This window comes from Phaethon lepturus, unplaced genomic scaffold (assembly GCF_000687285.1).
Source record: "Phaethon lepturus isolate BGI_N335 unplaced genomic scaffold, ASM68728v1 scaffold1910, whole genome shotgun sequence".
In the NCBI taxonomy this organism is placed as follows: Eukaryota; Metazoa; Chordata; class Aves; order Phaethontiformes; family Phaethontidae; genus Phaethon; species Phaethon lepturus.
The window spans coordinates 17,236-39,273 of record NW_010509607.1 but is presented as its reverse complement, the minus strand read 5'-3'; the positions used below and the strand labels follow the sequence as shown (position 1 = coordinate 39,273).

The 22,038-nt window shown below is 44.2% G+C and overlaps 1 protein-coding gene across 1 annotated transcript; it reads right to left on the bottom strand.

Moving 5' to 3' along the window:
• Window positions 1-3,432: 3,432 nt before the first annotated feature.
• Window positions 3,433-21,378, bottom strand: BEST3 (bestrophin 3). Its single transcript, XM_010285056.1, has 9 exons — window positions 21,227-21,378; window positions 19,431-19,525; window positions 18,640-18,873; window positions 13,185-13,339; window positions 12,410-12,487; window positions 11,854-12,006; window positions 7,954-8,034; window positions 6,477-6,628; window positions 3,433-4,330 (listed from the first exon to the last, which is right to left on the bottom strand). The coding sequence occupies exons 1-9, from the start codon at window positions 21,376-21,378 to the stop codon at window positions 3,433-3,435; spliced, it is 1,998 nt and encodes a 665-aa protein (XP_010283358.1).
• Between the last annotated feature and the right edge of the window lie 660 nt (window positions 21,379-22,038).

Genomic DNA, 22,038 nt, shown 5'->3' with positions numbered 1-22,038 from the left:
TCTTGTAGACGGATGTCACATTGGCAAGCCTTATTTACGAGGGAGGATTTTAAGAGTGGTGGAATATGTCCCTGCAGCTGGTTGGTCCCTGCACTGACATCTTGGCTCTGTGGATGCCAGCTTAGAGTGTGAACACATCCTAGAAACAGGTGGAAAGTCGGGCAGCGTGTCTAGGGACTGGCCCTCTCTTTGTTCTGATATATCTCATCCTGCTCAAGATTAGCACCATTTGATGGGAGACCTACTTGTCTATCCCAGCCCTTTTCTCTCCTTAGTCTTTTCGAGCTTTGGCAACCTCTGTAGGTCTGCCTCACTGTTCCTGGTAGATATCAAGTTGACTTGCGTGGTAGGTTGGTAGGTCAAACCTTTGCCAGAAGTGCTTCTTACCAGTTCAGTACAGTCAAGACGACTGTGTTTCTCAAAGTGCCTTTATTCATGCAATAATTTGACATTATTTATACCGGTGAACATGAATTGTAAATTCTTGGGTTTGCTAAAATAGTCCATTTACCATGCTAAGGCAAATAGTTTACTGAGAGAAGTGCCTAAGAAGGGAGCACGTAGTCCCAAAAGACATTTTAATACAAATCAGAGCCTGCAGGTGTTTGCAAAAGTGAGACAACAGAATAAATGAGGAGAAGAAATTTTTCTGATAACTCATCCCATCACTAGCTTCTTTACAAGCAATAAACAGAATATTATAGCTAACCTAGAGCTGGCCCACTATGTGTGAAATGCTATTTGTGTGCTGTGGATTACATTGTGGGACTTCAGAGCTGTCATTCCTAATTTAACATGCATCTACATGTCTAATAGTCACCTCCATGGGACTTAACTGAAGCTTTTATCTACCTAATGGCTACTGTGTGGCCACCCTTAGACTCCATCAAAGAATGAACACAGTTGCTGGGCCAGGGAGCGCTGGCAGAGTGAGTGGGAGAGGTAGCAAAATCATTGCTCCTAAGATGCATAATGTCCTGGTGGAAAGCAGCAGTGTGCATCCTAGGTAGCAGCCAGGCTGAGAAGATGATGATGGAAGATGAGCAGAGCTGGGCGGTGAGAAGCTGGGAAGGCTTCTTCAGGCTTAGCAGTGCTGGAATGAAACATGCTGATGTCTGGGTTGGGGAGGATGAGCACTTTGCTCCAATACCTTAAGCCCTGGTAGAAGCTGTGTGAAGGAGGAGAGTGAGGAGCTGTGGTGGGACTGGACCCTCAGTGCGGATTTGTAGTGGGCACTTTACAGTCATCGCTAATTTCTGGCTTAAATTCCTTTACAGAGAGAAGCACTGTAGCTCAAGCTCATGTACTGTGAGGAGAGAGCTAGATAAATAGGCCAGACATTCTCCATAGCTGCTGAAAACCCTTCCTGTATATGTGCAGCTGGGAGGACTATGGCCAAACCTCACTACTAAGTGAGGGCCATCCAGAAAATAAGACTGCTATGCTAAGGTGCTGTTTATTTCAATATAATTTCACTTTGTTGAGGACCTCATTTTGTTGGCCAAACCTGAACATAGCAACTTGATTTGCCTGAGAACTTGTTGTGAAGTGGCAAGGGTGAGGTTGCACCAGAATGCCTTACTCCCAAACTGTGACCAAACCTTGCTACTCAGCTGTTGTCAGACATCAGTGTCACCTCATCTCACAGTGTGAAGAAACGCCTTCATAGATGTCTGGGAAATTTGTGCTTGGCTTCTTTGCACACCTGGAGCTCCTATAGTACGAGTTTGAGCAGTTCTTCCTTGGGCTACATGTCCTCTGCTTCCTGATGGGGATACATGTGCTTTTGTCTAGTGTCTTCGAAGGATTTGAAAGGGTGGCCCTGCTCAGACCATGGCTAATGTAGACCAACAGGAGCCAGTTCCCAGACTGGAAGGACACCGGAAGAAGTAGAAGCGGGGAGGGCAGATGAGATAGCAGAGTCCAGCTGCATGAGACAGCCTACTGCAAGGGCTCCTCACCTAATCTGCTGGCAAGAGGAGCAGGAGCAGGCAGGTCCGTTCACTCCCTTCCCAGCCTCGGGGGTCCTGAAGACTCCCAGGAGCCACTGGTGCTACCAGTTACCCTGGTAGAGATACTGGTTTGTTGTCTGATGTGCAGTCTTCTGGGCGAGAGTGCTGGATGGACTTGCTGTCCATACAGTCCACACTGCTTGCTGGCTGCTGCAGCCCTCCTAATTTTATGTGTCTCCCCACTTCTCTGTTCTTGCCAGCCCCTGAGCTACCTGGTCTCTCTCTTGCCTAAGGAGACCGTCTACTTGGAAACTCACTCATGGGGGAATGCTGGCATCACACTCTGGACTATGTTCATGTAGATGTGGGTGAGATCTAAAAACAAAGCTGCTTTTGGGGCCTGCAGGTGCACCAGCTAGAAGGCCAGGCTGCCACCAGGAGGTGCCTTGGCCACCACTGGAGCAGCAGCAGCTACCTAATGCTGGTACAGGTTTGGGTTAATGGAGAACATGCGTGGTACATCTGGGGTGGTACATCCCCCTGGGGACGGGGGAAGGAAGTGGAAAGAAATTTTTGCTAGCAGTCCCGGGCCATTTGGTTGTCTCCCTGGGATGACTGCAGCCTGTGTGCTTCCAGCTGAGCATCCCCAGAAGAGTGGAGCCCTAAGCTCAGTTACCCCTGCAGCTCTGCCATCTCTTGAGAGAGTGCCACAGCCCTGTCATCACTAGGGATGCCACCTGGGAATGGCATTTTACAATAAACAGCCACTGGGTATGCCAAATATATGCTCCAAGGAGCAGACACCAAAGCTCAGACTTCCCATGCCCAGCTCATCTGCAGTTTTGCCTCTTCCATTTTACTTAATGAAGTTAAATATTTGTTCATTTTTCTTTCCACACCTAGCAGGAGTGGAGCAGGCTCCTGCCCCACACAAGTGAGGAGCCCTGTTGCTCAAGTGTTCCTCCAGGCAGTGAGGGATGGTGGGCTCAATCTCTCCAGGGTTAGGAGGGAGCTGAGCTCACACTCCCCATTCTAGCCACTTGAATAGAAACCAAAATTTTTGGTGAGACTTACAAGGATGTCATGGACCTTAATCTGAAGGAGTGGCCAAAGGTGGCGATGTTCAGGCTGGATCCAAAGTGGACAGGGCCACCTCTGGTCTTCTGATAACCTTAGTGTTTCCTCTAGGTGAGCCTACACAGCTCACTGCTGTGCGCACTGCTGGTTTGCATCAACTCCTGATGCTCCCAGTTCTCCCCATAAATGTTTTCCCCACAAGATCACAGATTTCAAGCCACTGACCAAGTGGCTTAAAGCATGTCACCACAATGCCTGCTATTTCCGTGCCCAAATCCTCTGTTGGACCTTGCTCAAGACTCGTCTGAGCCTTGTGTCTGCCTTTCTGCACTTTCAGCAAATCTGTGTGAGAATCACTTTCAAGAGAAGACAAGGAGTTCAATCAAACCCAAGGGAAGCATGGTCAAAGTTTTCTTTCACTTTTCTCATTAGAAAATTCTACTATGGCTGTTTCTTTACTATCGAGGTTTTCCCATAAGTGCTGCATCTCAAATGTCTCTGGAGCAGCAGAAGAAGTAACATTTTTTCCATCACTGAAGGTCCTTTGCTGTGAAATTGTCCCAGAATCTGTTAAAGGTGGTGCAGCATCAGCATTTGACACTGTACTATGGCTATGGAAGCTGGGTAAACTCCATCGCTGAAGGTTTCTCTCATGATCTGTTATGAAACCGGCTATGTTACTACCGTGGGGTTCATGTTTGGGCTCCCCTATCACAGTAGGAAGTGACTGATGCACCTCAGAGCCTGGGAGGTATGTAGTGATTTCTGGGGGAAAAAAAGGATGGTCCAGAAGAGTCACATTTGATTCAGTTAAGCTCCTTTGGAGCTTGTCTTCTGGCATGCTTGCAGTTTGCAGATCTTGTTTGCCCAGTACATCAGGTGCTTTCTCCTCGGCTTCAGAGATGATGACCTCAGGAACTGGCTTGTTTGTCTCAGATGAGGTATCACTGTCGCCAAACTGTGCCTCGTTCCTTGAGGTTTCCGTTATGGGTCCCAGATCTCTGCTACTATGAAGTCTGTTACTTCTGTCAACTCCTTCATGTTTCTTCTTGAAGCTCGAGGTGGAGTGTCTCCCTCTTGTGTGCATTTCTTGCAACCGTCTGATGTGCCCTTTTTCATCTGCTGGGAAAAACACTGAATTCTCACTTGTTTGCCGACTGTAGCGCCGGTGAGCCGGGGATGAAGGGCCCTCATGGACGCTGAGAAATCTCTTGACTCTTCTCAGCACTGAACGTTGTCTTCGATGTTTCTCCTCTTCCCAGGGCCACTCTTCCCCATAGAGGAATTCGGTATCAGCCAGCCTGCCAAATAAAGCCAGGTAGTAGGTGTCACTTACATATGGGAAGCATGGGGTCTACATGCACATATCAGGAACCAAAGCCCTAGTGTGTCCCCAGGGAAGGGCATGGAAGGGGTGAAAAAGGGGTGAGGATGCCAGGAAATAGTGCCTGTGCCTTTGGACCAGCCAGATCACCCAGAAAACTCTCCACGTCCAGGTGTCTCTTCTCCTGAGGACCAGGCTGGGAGGGCATCCAGGTACCTGGCCCTGTTTCATGTTTGGGCTGCAGCCCTCTGCAGCAGCTCCACGTAGGTAGGATTGTGGGGAAAGAGGAGAAAGAAACCCTGCCCAGTGCTGTAGATATTTTTTCAGGAGACTCCTTTGGGCAAAAATAACAACAGTGAAAAAGCTGCTCATGGAAGCAGAGTGCGACAGTTTCAAAAAAGTGTTGGAATGGCTCAGGTGGCCAAATCTCACTTACTTCTGGGGCACAGCAGTGTCTCTGAAAGTCCCACCTGTACCTGGCACCCTTCTCCTGCCCAGCCTCCGTGGCTCATGAGAAGGACTATTGCCTTGTCTGCCAGGCAATTCAGCACACGTTACTGACTCGGTGCACCCCAGAAGACGAGTCAAACCGGCCCAGTTGCCTGTCCTAAGGGCAAGGATGGCGAAGGGGCTTAGGCCAAATTTAAGGTGAGGAGCACAGGGAGGCAACGCTAACCTGGAGGAACAGAGGGATTTCTGAGGAAGTTGGCTTGAGAAGACTCTGGATTTGGGCTCGAGTTTTATGTTTTATATATTTGCTTTGGACTTGGATGAATCTTTAGACCTTGTTTTTGAAGTCTGCATAAGAACTACCCGATCTTTTTTTGAGAGATTAACAGATAAGCAGTTCAGAGGAGAAAATAAACAATAAAAAACACATCAGAGCTGTTTGCATTTCACAGGGGCTAACATGGAGCTATTTTTCATTCACTTCCCCCCCTTCATTTTTTGTGTGAGGTGCATCTTATTAAAAAATTGTTTGTGGACTTAATAATGTTTCTTCTTTGCCACTTTTCCCCCCTAGCAATTGCAGTAAAACAAATTATATTCCATGAGTTTTTCTTCTTTACTTTTTTACTTCTTTACTTTTTTTGTTTTGACATTTTATACTTTTTCCAGAAGGATATAAATTCTGAAAATGCTGTGTATGATAAAAGGAACTCATATAAACCATTGTTCTTTGTAGTAGAATTCATGCAAAAAATTTAAAAAATAAGTGGAATAAAAATGAGAAAACACCAATTTCCAAGCCAACTGAAGCAAAAAATTAAGCACATTTTATTTTGATAAAGGCTAGAAAATTTTGGAAAAATTGAAAACGTCTTGAGATAAGTTTTAAAGTTAAAAAAAGGCTACTATAAATTTTTAAAAAAGATTTTCAGATAAAAATGTCTACTTACCCTGGTATTTATTCAGACACGGTGGTATTTACACTTACTGACCTGTTCTATATTACAGCATGTCACGAGTGTTTAAACTCAACAACTTCTAAGCTGACTGGCCTGTCACTGATTTCTCATATAGATCCTGACAACACAGGACAATCCTATATCCTCTCAACATTCCTTTATAAGGGTGGTTCTTGTGTTGATCTATGCAAAAACTCCTTTATCCCCTCACAAAATCCGATCACTCCAACTTCTATGCCTAGATTATTAGTCAATGAAATGTCATACGTTTCTTGTTTATCTTCACAGAGATCTGGACTGATTTTAGCTATCATCTGCTAACAAAACCAGCAAAGGAATAGCTATTTTGCTAACTGGGGGGTGTATGAAGAAGCCGTAGTAAATAAAAAATTATTAAGAAAAGTCAGTCGTTGTCTTCAGGTGCCATCCTGCGCTCAGAGACTATCAACAAACCCTCCCTGCAAACATGCTCTTTTTATTAATTACACAGTTCAAGCAAGGGGTGCACAATTCGCGTGAGCGCATGGACCACTGGAGCCATGACCCCACCAACACCAGCCTGTCTGCTCCCTCCTAACATCATTTCCCATCTCCATCTTCCCCGCTCACAGTATCGGCGCAGCCCGCGGCCCTGCGCTGGCTCTCTGTCAATCAACGTGGGCTGGAGAGGCGGTGATCTTCCTGATGGCATTAAGGACCCTTAGTGCCACTCACCCCATTTCAATAGTCGATCCAAGGAATGAAGGAATACAGTAATCGGCAGCTGCTTTTGTGTAGGGCGGCCGGGCGGAGGAATCGTTCCAGTAAATATCTTTCTCCATCCTTGGTAAGTTCATGTGCATCTCGTCCACCGCCAGAAGCGAGACCTTAGGGTTTTTTTGGTATAAAACATGTCACTTTCAATGTAGTACAGTGTACGAAATAATCTGCTTTGTACTCCCTGGGTCAACGTGCCTTTCAGAAACCCTTTAAAGTAAGCTGTGTACGCTGGCCTGGGCACTGGGAAGAGACTCAGTATTATAAAATATACCCCCTACACCCTCCTATACTCAAGAAAGCATAAATTTTATTGTAACTTGTGACTTCTATGCTGCCAAGATATTTGCTTCAGATTGAAGTCCTTTCCTCACATATGCTGTAGTTAAATGCACATGTGCTCTACGTGCTAGAGGAAGACTGTGTAGAGCGTTAATTGCGCTCCTTAAAATGTCCACAGGTCGAGAAGGTTTCTGATAGGCTTCATCCACATTTTAACACATGCCGAACCCAGTACGTGACCATCCCATTCTGGGGCCTTCCAATAAATTGTATACAAAGGGTTCTGCGGCACCGTAGCATGAGTACCCTGAAGTGGTGTTAAACCAGAGAGCATCTTTGGCAGCGTGAAGACCCTTCCCACTCCTGCGCATAGCTGCATTGCTTGCTTTGCTTAATATGCTGGTTTTCTTGCCCTGCCCTTGCTCCCTCTAACACCTGGGGTCTTCTTTGAAGCCTCTGTGATCCCCAGCAGACATGGGGTCCAGCAGCAGCTCAGCCCTATGCTTGGCTCTACCTGCAAGGGGAGCAGCAGGTGCCCTAAGACCTCCTCATGTCTTTGGGCTTCTCCATGGCATGACAGATGGGGGCTGTTTGGGAACTCGGGGTAACTGCAATAAATCTGTACCCTAGCCATCTCATAGCTCCTGCCTCTGAGGACACTGGCTTCTGCGCTGACCACAGATGCTGCTGTGGGCATCAGCATCACAACCTGTGTCATGGTATGGGCCCTGTTTACTAGTCTTGGTCTTTTTGATATATTTACTGCAATTTTTTTCTTTAAAAGAAAGATTCATACACAATATTTTAATCTCTAGACATTTAGATCAGCAAAACATCAGCAAATAGAAGGCTTTTGGATTTTGCAGGATTGACCCACATTACGTGTTTTTCCAGGCACAAAGTGAGTTTATGGTTTGAGGTCAGTTGTTTGCACATTTAGTCAGGCATCAAGAAATGCCAAATACCTAAATCAGGATGCATTAACTCGTAAAAATAAAATCTGGGGATCATAGCTGTAGATACACCTTCAGGGAAAGAATTTGTTTTGATGACACTTGTTGCCCTTAATTTGTACCGCGATATAAGAAATAGGGTTAAATGTAATGATAACCTATGGTACAGTAAAGCTGGAAGGAGAAATAACAACAGCAACCTGTAAATTTCTATCGATGCACCAGTTAGTTTCAAAATCATCATCATCTTCTCCAAATGGATTAATAAGTTGTTCAGCGACCTGAAAGGAAAATGAGACAGGGAATAGAGGTTGGCATGCCACGTCAGGACTGCTGCTGCAGAGAAAATAGGATCTGATCTTTCTCTCTCTCCCTGCCTGTCACTTGCAATCATGGCATGAGCTCCCGCGGGATGGTTTTGCCAGCCTAGCGAAGGAACCGCTCGCTTTCCCTATAGATTCATATCTTGGTGCCTTGTTGGTGCTGTCAGTCATGACCGTCGGTGCTGGCCCACTGGGAATTGAGACATGTCTGGGCCATGGTAATTGTCACATAAGATAGTCATTACCTTTCCTTAGTGTTGTCTTGGGCTGATTTAAATGAATGGTTTAGCAGCTAGAGGCTCTGTTATTGCATTATGGTCTACGATACTCCGCCAGCCCGTTGGGTCAGTATTGCCGAGTCCTGCAGCTGCAGTCTGCCGGAGGGAGTACAGCTCATCTCTCTAGCTCAGCCTCAGCCCTTGTTTCTTTATTGGGAGTGATGCTGATGGCATCCCTCTGAAGCTTTTCAGGAAAAACCAGCCCACCAAAAGACTTGACTCAAATGGATGCCGCGCATCATGCTAGCCAAAGCCAAGAGACAGGATCTGAGTTTGTTCTTCAGTTCAGCCTGCTCTTTTGGGTTTCTGTACATGAAGTGATTAGAACGGCAGGGGAGAAGCTCGTCCTGTGGAGAAGACAACCAAACAGTGAGCTCAGGCACCTTTGTGCTGTGGTACCTTAGTCTGTTAGGGCTGGGAAGGGAAACCTCTCCAGCTGCCCAGAGCCTTATCTGGTCCTGCCCCCTCAAAGGAATAAATAAATGGAAAAACAACCAGAGGCTGCCCCCCCATCCCCATGATCACCAAAGTACATTGAGGGGAGAAAATCATAGCTGCTGGGGGAGAAAAAAAAAGATGAAATAGGAAAAAAAGAAAAAGTTTTAGGAAATTCAGGCTGCTTCTCTATTTCGCGGCTCCTTGCTACACTGAGGTTAAATATCCTCAACCCTTCATGCTTTTCTCCCTCTGCTTGTCCTTTTAAGCCCCAGTTTTGAAGCTGATCATGTTCTTGCTGACCCTTCCAAGCCTTCCTGGTGGTCACCAGGGTCATGCACAGGAGCAGTGGCCAGGTCTTCAGTTTAACGTGGATATGGGTGAAGCGACTATGATTAAACAAACAGCCCTGCTCATGAACCTTGCTCTGGGTGGCTATGATCTAAATAACTTATAACAGTAAGGCAGTCACTCCCTGGCTACTTACTCCTATGTGCCTCTAGGTTGTACCAGCGGGTAAGCACTTGCTGACTCTCCTTGGCCAGCGCTTCCCAGGCCAGTAGTGGAAGACAACAAATGAAGTGTTGAGCAGACTAACACGACAAAAACACCCGTAAGGCAGGAGGAACGAAAAGGAGACAGGGGACAACTCTGCTCACACTCCTTGGCCTGGCCCGTGGCATTAAATTTTGGGTATAGCTAAGGAGGTGCTGCAACAGGAATGAGCCAGGACGCAGACTGCGTTGCAGCTCTCCAGGGAAGACACTGGCTCAGCTCGGCGTAAACCGGGGGATCACAGCCCAAAAATCTACTGCAAAACCTGTCACATGAGCTCAAAAAAGGGAGGAGGGCTGGGACAGAGGGAACAGCAGCAGTGGCCTTTTGCTTGGCTGACCTGGTCCTGGCACATGAGACACGACTTAATTCTCCATAGAGGAACGTAATGCTGGACAACTAAGCCCTGTGTTTGGACTGTCTGTCTATCCCCATAATGAAAATGGGGATTTAGAGGTGTCTCACGTGACAGGAAACTTTGCCCCTGTATTGTAGGTATAACAAACCAGGCCCGAGGCCAAGGAATGAGCTCAGTTTCGCCATCGTTCCTGAGGAATTGACAAGTTACTGGAAGTCAGGGGCCTTTCTGCAGCCTGGCAGCCAAAGCCCAACGCACTCAGCATGAACCCGGCTGTAACCTTCAAGCCAGAAATATCCTGACTCAGGGGCACTGCAGGTTCGGACAAACCTCCGGTCTCAGGGAGCACCGTCAATATTAAATTTGCCTTTTAAAACTGCTTCTCCTCCCTTTTATTTCCTTATGCAGAAGATTTTTCAGTTACAATGGCATCTCGTACCTGCCGTAGCCAGGAGTCGGCTGGAAGCCCTGAGCCTGACTGGAAGAGCTGCTGCTGACAGCCTTGGGTGCTGATGAAGGGGAAACCATTCTCCGCTTTGGGAGCATCGGCAGGGAGGTCAAGAGGAACAGCATATAGTTTTGTAACCCTCTAGTAAAACCCTGGAAGACATTGCCTAGAGATAAAGCCTCGCATAAACCGTGGTGTAAGCATGTGATAAAAAACCCCTTATGTTGCCGCCACGTGCATCCACTGACGTGGCTAATGAATACAAACACCGCCGGGCGCCAGAAGCACATGGAGGCTGAGGGAGCCAACACCTCCCAAAACGAACAAAAAAGTAGCGGCAAAAGAGATCTCAGCTGCGGGGGTTCGACTAATATTCACTGTACTGCCTGAGTTAAAAGGCAGGGGTCCAAGGACGTAAATGCGTTTTTGACAACTTACCTTTAAAAAAGAAAAAAGATATTTCTTTAAAAAGATCAGGCTTTAAGGCTTGAGGGTATCTATCTCACAAGCTATGAAACGTAAAATGTCATTAAGCTGGTGGCATAACCAAATTGAAACCAAAGAGGTGATTTAGCAACAAGAGAGCTGACCCCACGTACCACGTTCCTTCCTTGAGTGGGTTTCTGCAGGAGCCACGCGCTCCCCGTGCCCTGCCAGCCTCCCCTCCTCTCTCTCCCGCTCCTCTCCGGGCTGGCCCCTTCGCTGCAAACCCCTTTTCCCCCCTTCCCACCCCATTTTCCTAGGACACAGGACTAGAGGAGCTTGCCCTGCAGGCCCTTTACCATCCCCTGCGATCCACCAGCTCGGTGTGCTGCCTCCTCTACTCCGCTGTTTGGAGTTGGCTGTGGGAAGGGGCCTCTAAAACGGGCCAATTTTGTGTAATTTATATCCTAACAGAAAAGTTAGCTCTAAGTTTCCAGCCATGATTAATAATCCCCGAAGGAAATCTTAATGCACATAAACCCTAATGTACCAATTTGCTTTTTATTTGAAACTTTTTTCCAGTTAGTCTACCTCGATAGTTGCTGCAGAGGAGAGAATCACGGCTTAAATACTCAACTACCAGGTTGATCGTGATATGTTAACTGAGCAGGCATCAACGGGCTGATGGGTAGCATCTAATTCCTTCTATAACTCTTCTTTTTAATGAATGTTTTTATGTGGTAGGGTTGTAGCCAATATTAGCTGTCGCTGTTTGATAGCCCTCTGGAACTGCCCGTGTCTGGTTAACAGCAGATACTAAAGGCTGGCTTTGATCACAAGTAGAAAGTACGATTCAGTCCCTTTCAGCCCATGCCAGATCTGCGGCAGGATTTCCCCATCGCACAGCAGAATGTGAGAAAGATGTTTGGTTTTTTTCTACCTTTCACCTGTCATTTTATAGTGCATGTCCTGGGACTAGATTTTGCTGGAGTAATACTTCCTCGGGGAGTTGTGGCTGCACTGGTCCTACTAAAATAAGCTCTTTCAGGTTCCTGACTGTTTCTGACTGTAAGATCTGTCAGATGGAATTAAAAATGTATTGCATGATGTTTCTTGACGATCACAGGACACTTCGGTCTGAATTCAGCTTTGGTGTAACTCCATTAATCCTGGTGATTTTACAGTGTGCCACAAATCTGACACCCGAAGTTCAGCTCTGACACCTTCACCAGCCCCTCCGTGGAGGGTTCCCCCATGACCTTTCCAGAAAGCTAGTTTACCTTCAGCCATCCTGCGTAGAAGAAGAACTGTAACAGTGTGAAGACTGGAATGTAAAGGTCTAAGTCATGTCCCTGATACCCTTGATCAGTATCCAAAAATTGGCGCCCTATCAGGCAGGCAAAGAAAAAAGTATAGACTGCAAGAGTAACAACCTGCAAAGAAGAAAACTTAATTGAAATCATGCCATAATACAATCTTATGCATAAGGCAATGCCTACCCAAAGGCCTCTGCCTGCCTTTTGCCATATAATTTACAAATCTGTAGGGATGTACTACAAATAGAGAGGCCACTGCCATAATTATGGCCAGGAAGAAGACCCAGGAAACATAAAAGCATTTCAGTGCTTCCCTCCCCTCTCCCAAATTATGCAACGCCTTCAAAACATCTCCGTGTTAAATATGACGTAAGTAGTTAGCCAGGCATCCACAACCCCATGGGAGTCAATGAGTGCTCAGCAGCTTGGAGACGCTGGTCAAGTCTACAGACATTTTGCACCAAAGTCCCCTTTTATGGAAATTGTATTTTGAACTTTGTAAAGGATAACAGCTCAGTACCTGGGTGTAGACCAGTGGAATTCCAACCCAGTCATAACCAAACAAAAGACTACACCAAGACCGGTACTTATTCATCTCCTAAAAGGAAAAAAAAAAAAAAAAAGAAAAAACAAACCCCGACAAACTAAAATTACATGGAGTTCAATTCTAAATTATAAATATTTTGTTTCAGTTCATTTTTGCACATATAAAAGGGCAGGGAGATATGGAAGTGAAGTATATATAAATTGATACCACAACTATATCCAGCACCCCATTGTCACATTTGAATATTCACTTAGTTTATGAAGTTGGAATGATTAATACGTTACGTATTTCTTCACAAATTATCTTTTGTTTCTATCTTATCCACAGTCTAGTGATACATGAAAAAGAATATCACAAAAAGGATGTGTGATCACTTAATGAAATATTCAGGGAGTTTGTCTTCCCTGAAACTGATATTAAAATCTTCAAAATGTGAAATTATTCTCTTTTTTTTTTCCCCTGCAGCAATGGAACAAGTATGAATTTACAGTGATGTTACGATAATTTTTTACTCATCTATTTGTTGCTTCAGTTAATACCTTCTTTGTCATATAGATACAATCCCAGCAACCTGGTGCTGTGTGTGCTTGAGTGTACATCGGTACACAGAGAAAAGTGGTATAAATCCTAAGTAAGATCATTTAGATGACACTGGAAAGCTGTGCACACTGAATCAAATTTCTTAAGTGAAAAGCTACCACATAGCAATTTCAGATTAGTTTTCTGTAGATTTACTTTTTCTACTTACGTTCATCAGTGTCTGCAGATCTACACTGTCTCGAATTCTTCCTTCTTTTCGTGCCTTCGTTGCCAAATTTCCAAACCAGACAAATGGAACCCAGTATTTCAGATGGGGAGATTTAAGGTCATCAAAAATTTTTCTTTCGTATCTTGTCATAAAACCTGTTTACCCCCCCAAAAAAACCTTGATTTATTTTGTGCTTTTAGTGCTACTGATATAAATTTTTAATATGTTTGAATCTCTTTATGTGATATTTGCATAGAACTATGCAAAACACTATTTATAATCTTAGTAGCCTCCTGCTTTTTATATTTGCGGTTTTTTTGCCAGGATAGATCTTGCTTGAAACAACTTCATGTTGCAAGAGCTGCCTACGCAAAATCCCTCTTGACCAATATCAGCAATAATTTGCTGCCACTGTGTTCTCATGTCTGACCGCTGACATATTGTAGATACATATAACACTAAGAATTGTACAGATTACTCTCTGGTTTCATATTCTACTTTCAGAAGAATAAGGAACTGGATATCTCAGTCAAGAAACTATCGCTTTTCAGCAATGATGGCTTTTAGCAGCATCTCAGCGTACGCTACAAGGGCAGTTACGCGACCTTACGATTCTGATAACTGGTTGCTAAATCTGCAAAGCGGTAAGCAACCGGCAGAGGATACAAGCGCACGCACGACACAGAGCCCGACAGAGAGCCTGCCTTCTGCCCGCGAGACATTTCCCTGCCAGGTTGCGTCCCAGGTCTTCTTTGGGGTTACGAAGGCGCGCAAAGAGATGGCAAAGGACTCGTGCGCAGAACTCCCGCTGCCAGCGGGACACCGGGCCGGATGAACGTGCTGCGGGGCCGCAGGCTGGAGCTGCTCTCTGCCTGGCAAATTGCCTCGCCGGGCTGCTGGGAAGGTGTTAAGTTTCCCGCAGAGTCCTCCTGGCCTTGTGGAGCCCGGCTTTCCCCTGCTGCGAGCAAGTCCAAGGTCAGGCTGCAAGGGAGCCAGCGCCGCGTGGGACAAAACCTGCGCCGGAGCAGCTCGCTGCCTGGGACTGCCACGGGGTAGCGGGGTTTTGGAGCACCACCTCCACCCCTTTGGGCTTTGCGGGTGAGAAAGCTCTGCTCTGCTGTCCTCCTTCCACCCAGCCTGCGAGAAAAACCACCTCAGAAAATTCATGAGGGGGGCTTCACATTTTCCTGAGCCCAAATCTTGGATTTTCTGGGATTGGAGCCATCTTCAGGTTTGGGGGATCTCAGCATATGCTCAGGTGTGTGTGTCACCTACCAGGGTGGGTATAAGGCTTCTTTTGTTGTGTGGACATTAGCTCTGAAACGGGACAAAGTCAGTAACATCGCAGCCCCAAAAGAAGTGGCTCAGCCACTTACTTTGAGTGCTGTTTGAGTTTGAGTTTGTTTGTTTGTATTACAAGTTTGAGTGCTAAAAATTCAATAAGGGAATTAAGAATAGATGGGATTTTTTTTCTAGTTTCCAACTAGAAACCAAGAATCGGCCTGTTGTTACTGACATCGCTAATGATACATGAAGCAGAAAAAAACCCCAACCACAAACATAGTTGTGTTTTGTATAAAAATGTGAATAAGGTAAGAGGAGATTTGTTACACAAGGTGACCTTGTAAAATATTCTGTTATTGAGGAAAATGCCACTGTTGTACAGTTGCAGCAAGTCAACACCGGAGGTAGGAAATACTACAACTACCGAGAAAGAATGCAAGGAGAGGACAGAAAACTCTGTGGAAGAGGGAAAGTTCAGCAGCAAGACACAGTACTTCTGCAGTATCCTGGAATTTGAGGACAGAATAATGTAGCTTTTAAAAGGTCCCTGGGAAGTTTGCAGCCAGCTCTCATGAAATAATCACAGAACCACACAAATTGACCTGCTAGTCATGACTCCTGACTCCCCAAAGTCAGCCTTTCAGGCTGCCTTTGATTTTTGGCTGGACAGCCTGCTCATTGTAGGATGGGAAAAGATGTTTCTATCAGGCTGAAACAGACAGCCAGAATATCAGAAAATTGAGAGTCTGGAGTAAAAACTGGATGCAAATCCCTTGAGAGGCTCCGGGAAGTCATTTTCTGGAAGGACACAGCCTGAGGGGGTCATGAAGAACAGCAAAGCTCCAAGGATCATTTCAGTTCTCCACTGAAACTGGGCATCTTTTTGTTCAGAAAAGCTCAACAAAGCCTTGTTCTTTTAACAATAACATTCCAGTTGTCATTATTTTTAAAGTCAAACTGTTCATGTTTATATTAATTAAATATTTTCTTTGATGAATATTAATAATGGCTAGTATTCTTACCATAGACAATATTAAACAATTCTGGATTGCTCTTACTGCTGGTGAAGGTTATGGCAATACAAACAACATGCAGTTCAGAACCACTTGCTGTTATTGCAGCAGTAAAGAAACACTTTGCATTCCATCAAATACAGGGGAGGATATCAAACCTCAGTTATTAAAATTACATGGTTTCTAAATATGCTCATACCATTTTTATTCAAGAGTATTCATAGAATTCACTGAGGAACTCTCTGAACAAGAACGCTGGTTTTGACAAGCACTAGCAGACTGGAGCAACTCCAGAAAACTGGAACTATTTGGCAAATACTGTGCCAAGATCTTGAAAAGGATTATCCAAGGAATGACAGGGCACTGAATCCTTGTGAAAGCATGAGAAGCTTGACATGGGAGGCAATCAATAAAGAATCAAAGGACACTAATGTGAACAGTGTCAGCCAAAGTGATCTCATGGGAAATTACTGATGAGAACACAAGCCTGGCTGGAAAAAGTCACTCGTGCTCTCCTTCAAGTGATTCGAAGAGTATTCAGTTCTCCCATCAAAACTGAATTGTTTGAGACAAGACTGGTTCAGGGCACCCATGCCAAATACTTTGAAGGCTAGTGGTTAGAGAAGAAGAAACTGAACTGTAGCCATCTCCCACATCTGAGTGCGCTCGCTATAGTCAAGTAGATAAAAGTTTCACTTTCTGCTTCTGTGTTATGTGGGAAAGAACTAATTTAGGTACTTCATTCCAGCTGAGGGTTTGGGACGGTGAACTTTAGCCATCCATAGGTACGTCGCTGGGCTCAGCCTCATGTTTCTCTTCAGCATTTCCTATCAGCTGTTTTGGGCTGCTCTCTGCCCAGCTGCTGACCCATTACTCCTGTTTTTTAAGACTCAAGTTCTTGAGCATCCAAATTCCCTCTTGCGTCTTCCAGCCAACAGGATTGGTACACTCAGGACTGCTGCTAGGCATTTGACGCTTACGGCATACATGCCACTGTACTCAGCATCATAATGTCATGAATCTACATGCATCTGGTGCCTACATTCTCCATGAAGAAGAGTTTAGAAAAGAATTAGGAGGAACATTCAGCACCGCAGACCATACCTTGGAGGGAGAGACTAAAGAATGTGAAGCTCCTAAGTTTATTCAAACCTTTATGCACTCTGGTATTTGAGAGAAAATGGTGTTTTCATCTAACTAGAAAAGGAAAACCCAAACCCATTACAAAATCCAGTGACTAGAAGATGACTCTGTGCAATTTCAGGCTGAGAATAAAATTTCACTTTTCAACAGCAAGTTCTCCATTGCGAATGTCAGTTCACATAGGATGTGGTGGAGTTTCCATTCTCCTCAGCTGAATTTTAAATTAGGTCTGGTTATATTCCTAGAAGGTATTATAGCTCAGTCAGAAATTGCAACATGATGAAGGATGTTGCGAGTAAGCTTTTATGCCTTGTGTTACGGATGAGTCAGACTAGATTATCTTAATGCTGTTCTCAGATGTAAAATCTATGAATTTAAGCAGTTCATTTGCTGAAAAGGGGAATGTATAGCAATAGTTACGCTGTGGATGTGCTCGGTTTGATAGTGAAATGCAAAACTGGCACAAGTTATTTCAACGATGACCACGCTGTAAATATCAGATTCTGCCACTCACATTCATATTAAATGTTGCACTCCCATGCAGTCTTATATGTAATGCCGTAGGGAGCTAGGGAGGGGATAACTGCAGAGTACTATCTTAATCACTGGATGTTAATAGGAACAAAATATACCCTCAAGTTCTCAGTACTACATCAACAAAAATTCTGTGGCACAATATGCATTAAAACCTACAGAACAAGTACTGAAATCCACAGAGCTGACTACACTGTCAATACTTAGTTATACAGTTTATAGTAGAATATTTTCCACTGTAGAAAAAAAAAAAATGTTTTCCAGTCTACAATTTTTGTGCAACACTGCAACGTTTTGTCTCTTTCGGAACAGATTGTCTTTAGCAATAGGGAGGCAGAGCTGGATTAGCTTGCTGGAAATGTTGTAATTTTCCAGTACGTACTAGAAGCAGATTGCTGGGAGAGTGACAAAAGCTTCCTTGACCTCTCACAGGCTCAGGTAAACAGTTTTGTTGAACAGCACAAGGAAGAGAACTTTGAAATCCAACTGAATCCAACATAAATGATTTTTGTCTGTAATATCAGTGCATTCTGTATTTTGCCTGGGTTTTTTTTAATATCCAAAGCTTCTCACGCATATTTGAAATGTGTATATGTATATACACGCTGCATATTTTAACTTGTTACAACTTCACTTACTAATCTCTGCCAAAGGAATAATTTTAAGATATGCAAGACATTCGGTAAAAAATGTATGACTTCTCCTATTTGAAACAGATGCCCACATCTCTGCGCTGGTGTCCTACCCCTGGCACTGACCACGCCAGTCAGAAGGCACGGCATCACACCTTGCCTTTAAAGACTCAGGTCAGTCCTTCGCAGACAAGCGAAGTCTTACACGATTGAACTCTTCCCCATCATCATACTCACTGTGTTATTAAAACAAACAGAAAGTAAAGACAGACTTAATAGTTAGTACGTTTATCGTTGAAAAACTAAGCTTAAGGTAAGGTTGTAAATTTAAAGAAAAATCCCTTGGAGCTGGGTTTTTTTCAAGTATATCACAACCTTTACAATGTGCAATCTAATTAAAATGCAATCTACTTAAAATTGAGATAAAGCTGTACTTGTGAAGTGCCTGCAGAGATCAGTCTCTGATACACGAGACAAAGTTACATCCCAGACGCTGAGGCAATGCCACGTAACAAGTCACCCACCGCATCATACGACAGCGCAACCACACTATGCTTCACGCTGTGAAGAATGTGGTACCCGCTCCATGTGCCTGTTGCCTCCGTGCTGTCTGAGAGCAGAGCCCCACGGAACCTCAAACTCCTTCGATTTCTACAGTGTCGCTAGATGAAGCCTTTAAGAGCATTAAGGGCACGACCTTTAAGCCACTGACAAAAACGTGGTAGCTTTGTCATGGGTTAGTTTGAGGGACACATGGGGCCCAAGGGGAAAAAAAAAAATGAGTCTGGTTTCTTCCATCCCTGTGCCCCCACCTCTGGGGGAAAGGAAAGACGTTTTGGGGGGCAGTACCTGCTCCTACCACGTGGTCCATGGTGGGAAACCTTTTGTACACGGCTGTGCTCACGGAGCGAAAGATCAGCAGAGATGTTAAATTCACGTAACGCATGAGAGTCCTCCTCAGCAAGCGCCCGTATTCATCTCTGCCCTGGACACAGCTAGAGATGAGGAACATCAGTCGATCTGGCCACGGCAAGTTCACAAACTGGTTCCACCAGCGATTCACCACCAAAGTAACGTAGAAACCTGGGGGTTAGAAGGAGAAAAGAAAAAAAAAGTCCAGTGCCTATCAGGATATCTGTTTAGGTTACTTTGATGTAGTTTGTAAAGTGATATTTGTATCACTAAGCTGCTACATTTCCCAGAATAAATGCAGTAAGTCACGCCAAAAAAAGCAGGATGCGATCAAGGCTTGTTATTGAATAGACACTGCAACTTAATGGCCTGTTCCGGGTGAGTATTTCACACTCATGAACTTCCAAATTTCCTCTTCTGTAGTAAACACTGAGCAGATGTAGTGCTTTGAAAGATCAGGCACAATACATTGGTTATAGTGGGCACTATATATATACACATATGGAAACGTGACTTCTTTGTTGGTGCATTAAGAACATGAGCATAAATGTTGACATCACAAAAGCGACTCAAATTTCAGGAGACCTGCTGGAAGCTGACGACTCCACTGTGAGCCTCTAACCTCCCGTACGCCCCTCAGCTCTGAAATGCCTCCGCGCACGGACATTCACAAAATGCCTGAACAGAGACAGCATTGGAGAAGAACTTCACATGTAACTGGTACTTACCAAGCACAAAAGTTACCGGGATTTGTTCAGCGTATTTGTCACAGTAAATTGATAATTTTTCAAAGAACCGTTTCTGGCTACCTGTAAGAAAAAACCTGCAGCAAAAATAAAATATATCTGTCCTTTCATAATATTCTGGCACTAACTACAAAGTGCAAATACGTATAAATAGCCAGGTGGGTGCAATCGGGAGCAACCCTGGCTAATGTCTTTAAGCGAATTCTTAGAGGTAAAGTGCTGAACGCTTTTGGCATGTAATAAAGAAGCTGGAGGCAAAGACAATATTATTCCCTGGTCTTTGCAGTTTTCTCATGACTAATTTGACTGGCACTACTAATTAGGATCAATACACCTGGAGAACGAGCTTGCTGTCTCATACAGACCGATGATGATAGTAAGCCGTAAGCCCGCAGGTAGACCTTGCTCTCCTTTTGCAGAGGGCTACTCAATAAAAATGCTCAGGTTGGCTTGAGCTGCAAAAGGTTACCAATCTCTAATTGTTCTCATTTGAAAATGCTACGTTGTCACAGCAGTTTTTTTACTCTTAGTCCTACGAAGTTTTTGATTAAAAACAGAACTGTATTTATTTTGCAGAGGGAAATATTCACCAGATGATAGAAAATGAGTGGAGTACGGCAGCTTCTGTCCATGGAGAAAGATATCTGATGAAATACAACAAGCTTAAATATAAACAGTTGTTTTATTTGTATAGATGGGTATTAGTTATTCTTTGATTTCATATAAAAGGAACACATGACAAATATTTGGTGTGTTTTGCTTACAATCGTGCAATAAAACCTGCAGCGCACATAGAAAGCTTTTCGTGGTGTATTTACCACGGTCTTCAGTTGCCTAAATTTCAGTAAAACTAGATTAATTTCAATAAATGTGAGACTCTGGTATTTCTTTACACATTAATGCTGTAATTTTCTTTCTGAATTTACAGGTATAGATTACTGACCATTTTGGAAAATTAGTGATTAATCACAGACAAACTGAAGCCCATTCTCTCCTTGCTTCACATAAAAAGCAAACACTGAGGTCTAATTACAGATCAAGGTAAGAGCTGAATCATGATTTTGATACTTCTGTGTGGTGTACTTCACCAATTAAAAGTTTCACGGTACTAATTGATGCACTGCATCTCTCATATGGGTGTTTAATTCACAAGCTTGGGGGAAGAAGCACCCTTCTCTCTAATGTGACCCTCCCAGCAGCTGGGTGACACAGAAATAATACCCACGTCTGGTTTCCACGCAGTTTTGCGTGGCCCTCTGCAAACTTAAAAATAAAGTTTGCCATGCCATCCTAGCTTTAAGCAAAACTGCTTTTCCTGACTAACCTGGCCCTCAAATTATTACCTTTCAGGGTTGTTGGAGAAATTGCAATTGAGCAACTGAAGACACAGTTCTGCAAGTAGAACGAAAGGTCTATACTTGTCATTTAAAGCAGAGAAGCACGCTCGCTGCCGCCAACTTGACATCAGAATGTAAAAGCTATATAACATGGGCTAGCTATGGGTGTTTGTTTAGCCTAACTTCAGTAGGACGGTTGCTCAGCTCTGGGCTGAAAGTAGAATCAGCTGAATATGATAGACAGTATATTATATATATCCTATATGCTTTGTCTGGAACATTAAAGTAAATGTGGAAAGGAAAAGATACTAGAAAAGGTCCAAGGGAAAGACAATAATTATACGGTAACCTCCTCCCCCAACCATCCTTCATCAGTCTAACGCTACGAAGTGCAGAACTTCAGTATAACATTTAATGAGATGTGAATTGGAGAGAGTGTACCTGTATAATACACTTATCGCTGTGTAAAGAGTAGCAAATACAATAAATTCTCTGTACAGCAATTTGTAGATGCTGCCTTTCCACTTCAGGAGTAATCTGTGAAATCCAAAGAAAGTGGCATTTGCTACTTTGCTGGAATAAGTGACTGTCATCGTCTTGACAGGCTGTGCCTAGAAACAGTAGAAGAGAAGCAGGAAACCAACATTTTAGACAGCGTATCCTATCCTGAATGCACCCTGTATAGACAGATACATACACATATACATGCACATATACACATATAATAGTATATTTATACATAAATACATGCTGTCTGTGTTTTTATATATATATAGGGAGAGAAATCGAAAAATCTTGCAGTTACAAGCCCCGTTGAGACACAGATGCAAGGCTGTGTTTGGGTTTCACCTCAAAGACCACCCAAAAGCAACAGCTAGAGCCGAATGTGGCTGCCTGCCTGGGCGGCAGCAGCAGGGACACGTTACACCTCTGCTTACTCCCAGCTTACTCACACCAGTCCGGTGTGAGCAAAGAAAAGGAAGTAAACTTACTTGAAAATTTTTTTCCAAAACTTAGTCAGCGCTCCAGGAACAGAAATAAAGCTAAATTTCACAAACGCACTTTCCTCCCGAGCCAGTATTTTTACCTGGCTTTGGTAATTAGGCTAATATAAAATGAAACGAGATTGGGAGACAGCCTCTTTCGTTAGTGGTTAGAGCAGCAGCTGAGGTCAGCTGGGGAACCCTGCTGTTTCTGGGCTTGGCAGCCAGACGAACTCGTCCATACTTCAGCATCGCGTGGCCACGCAAAAA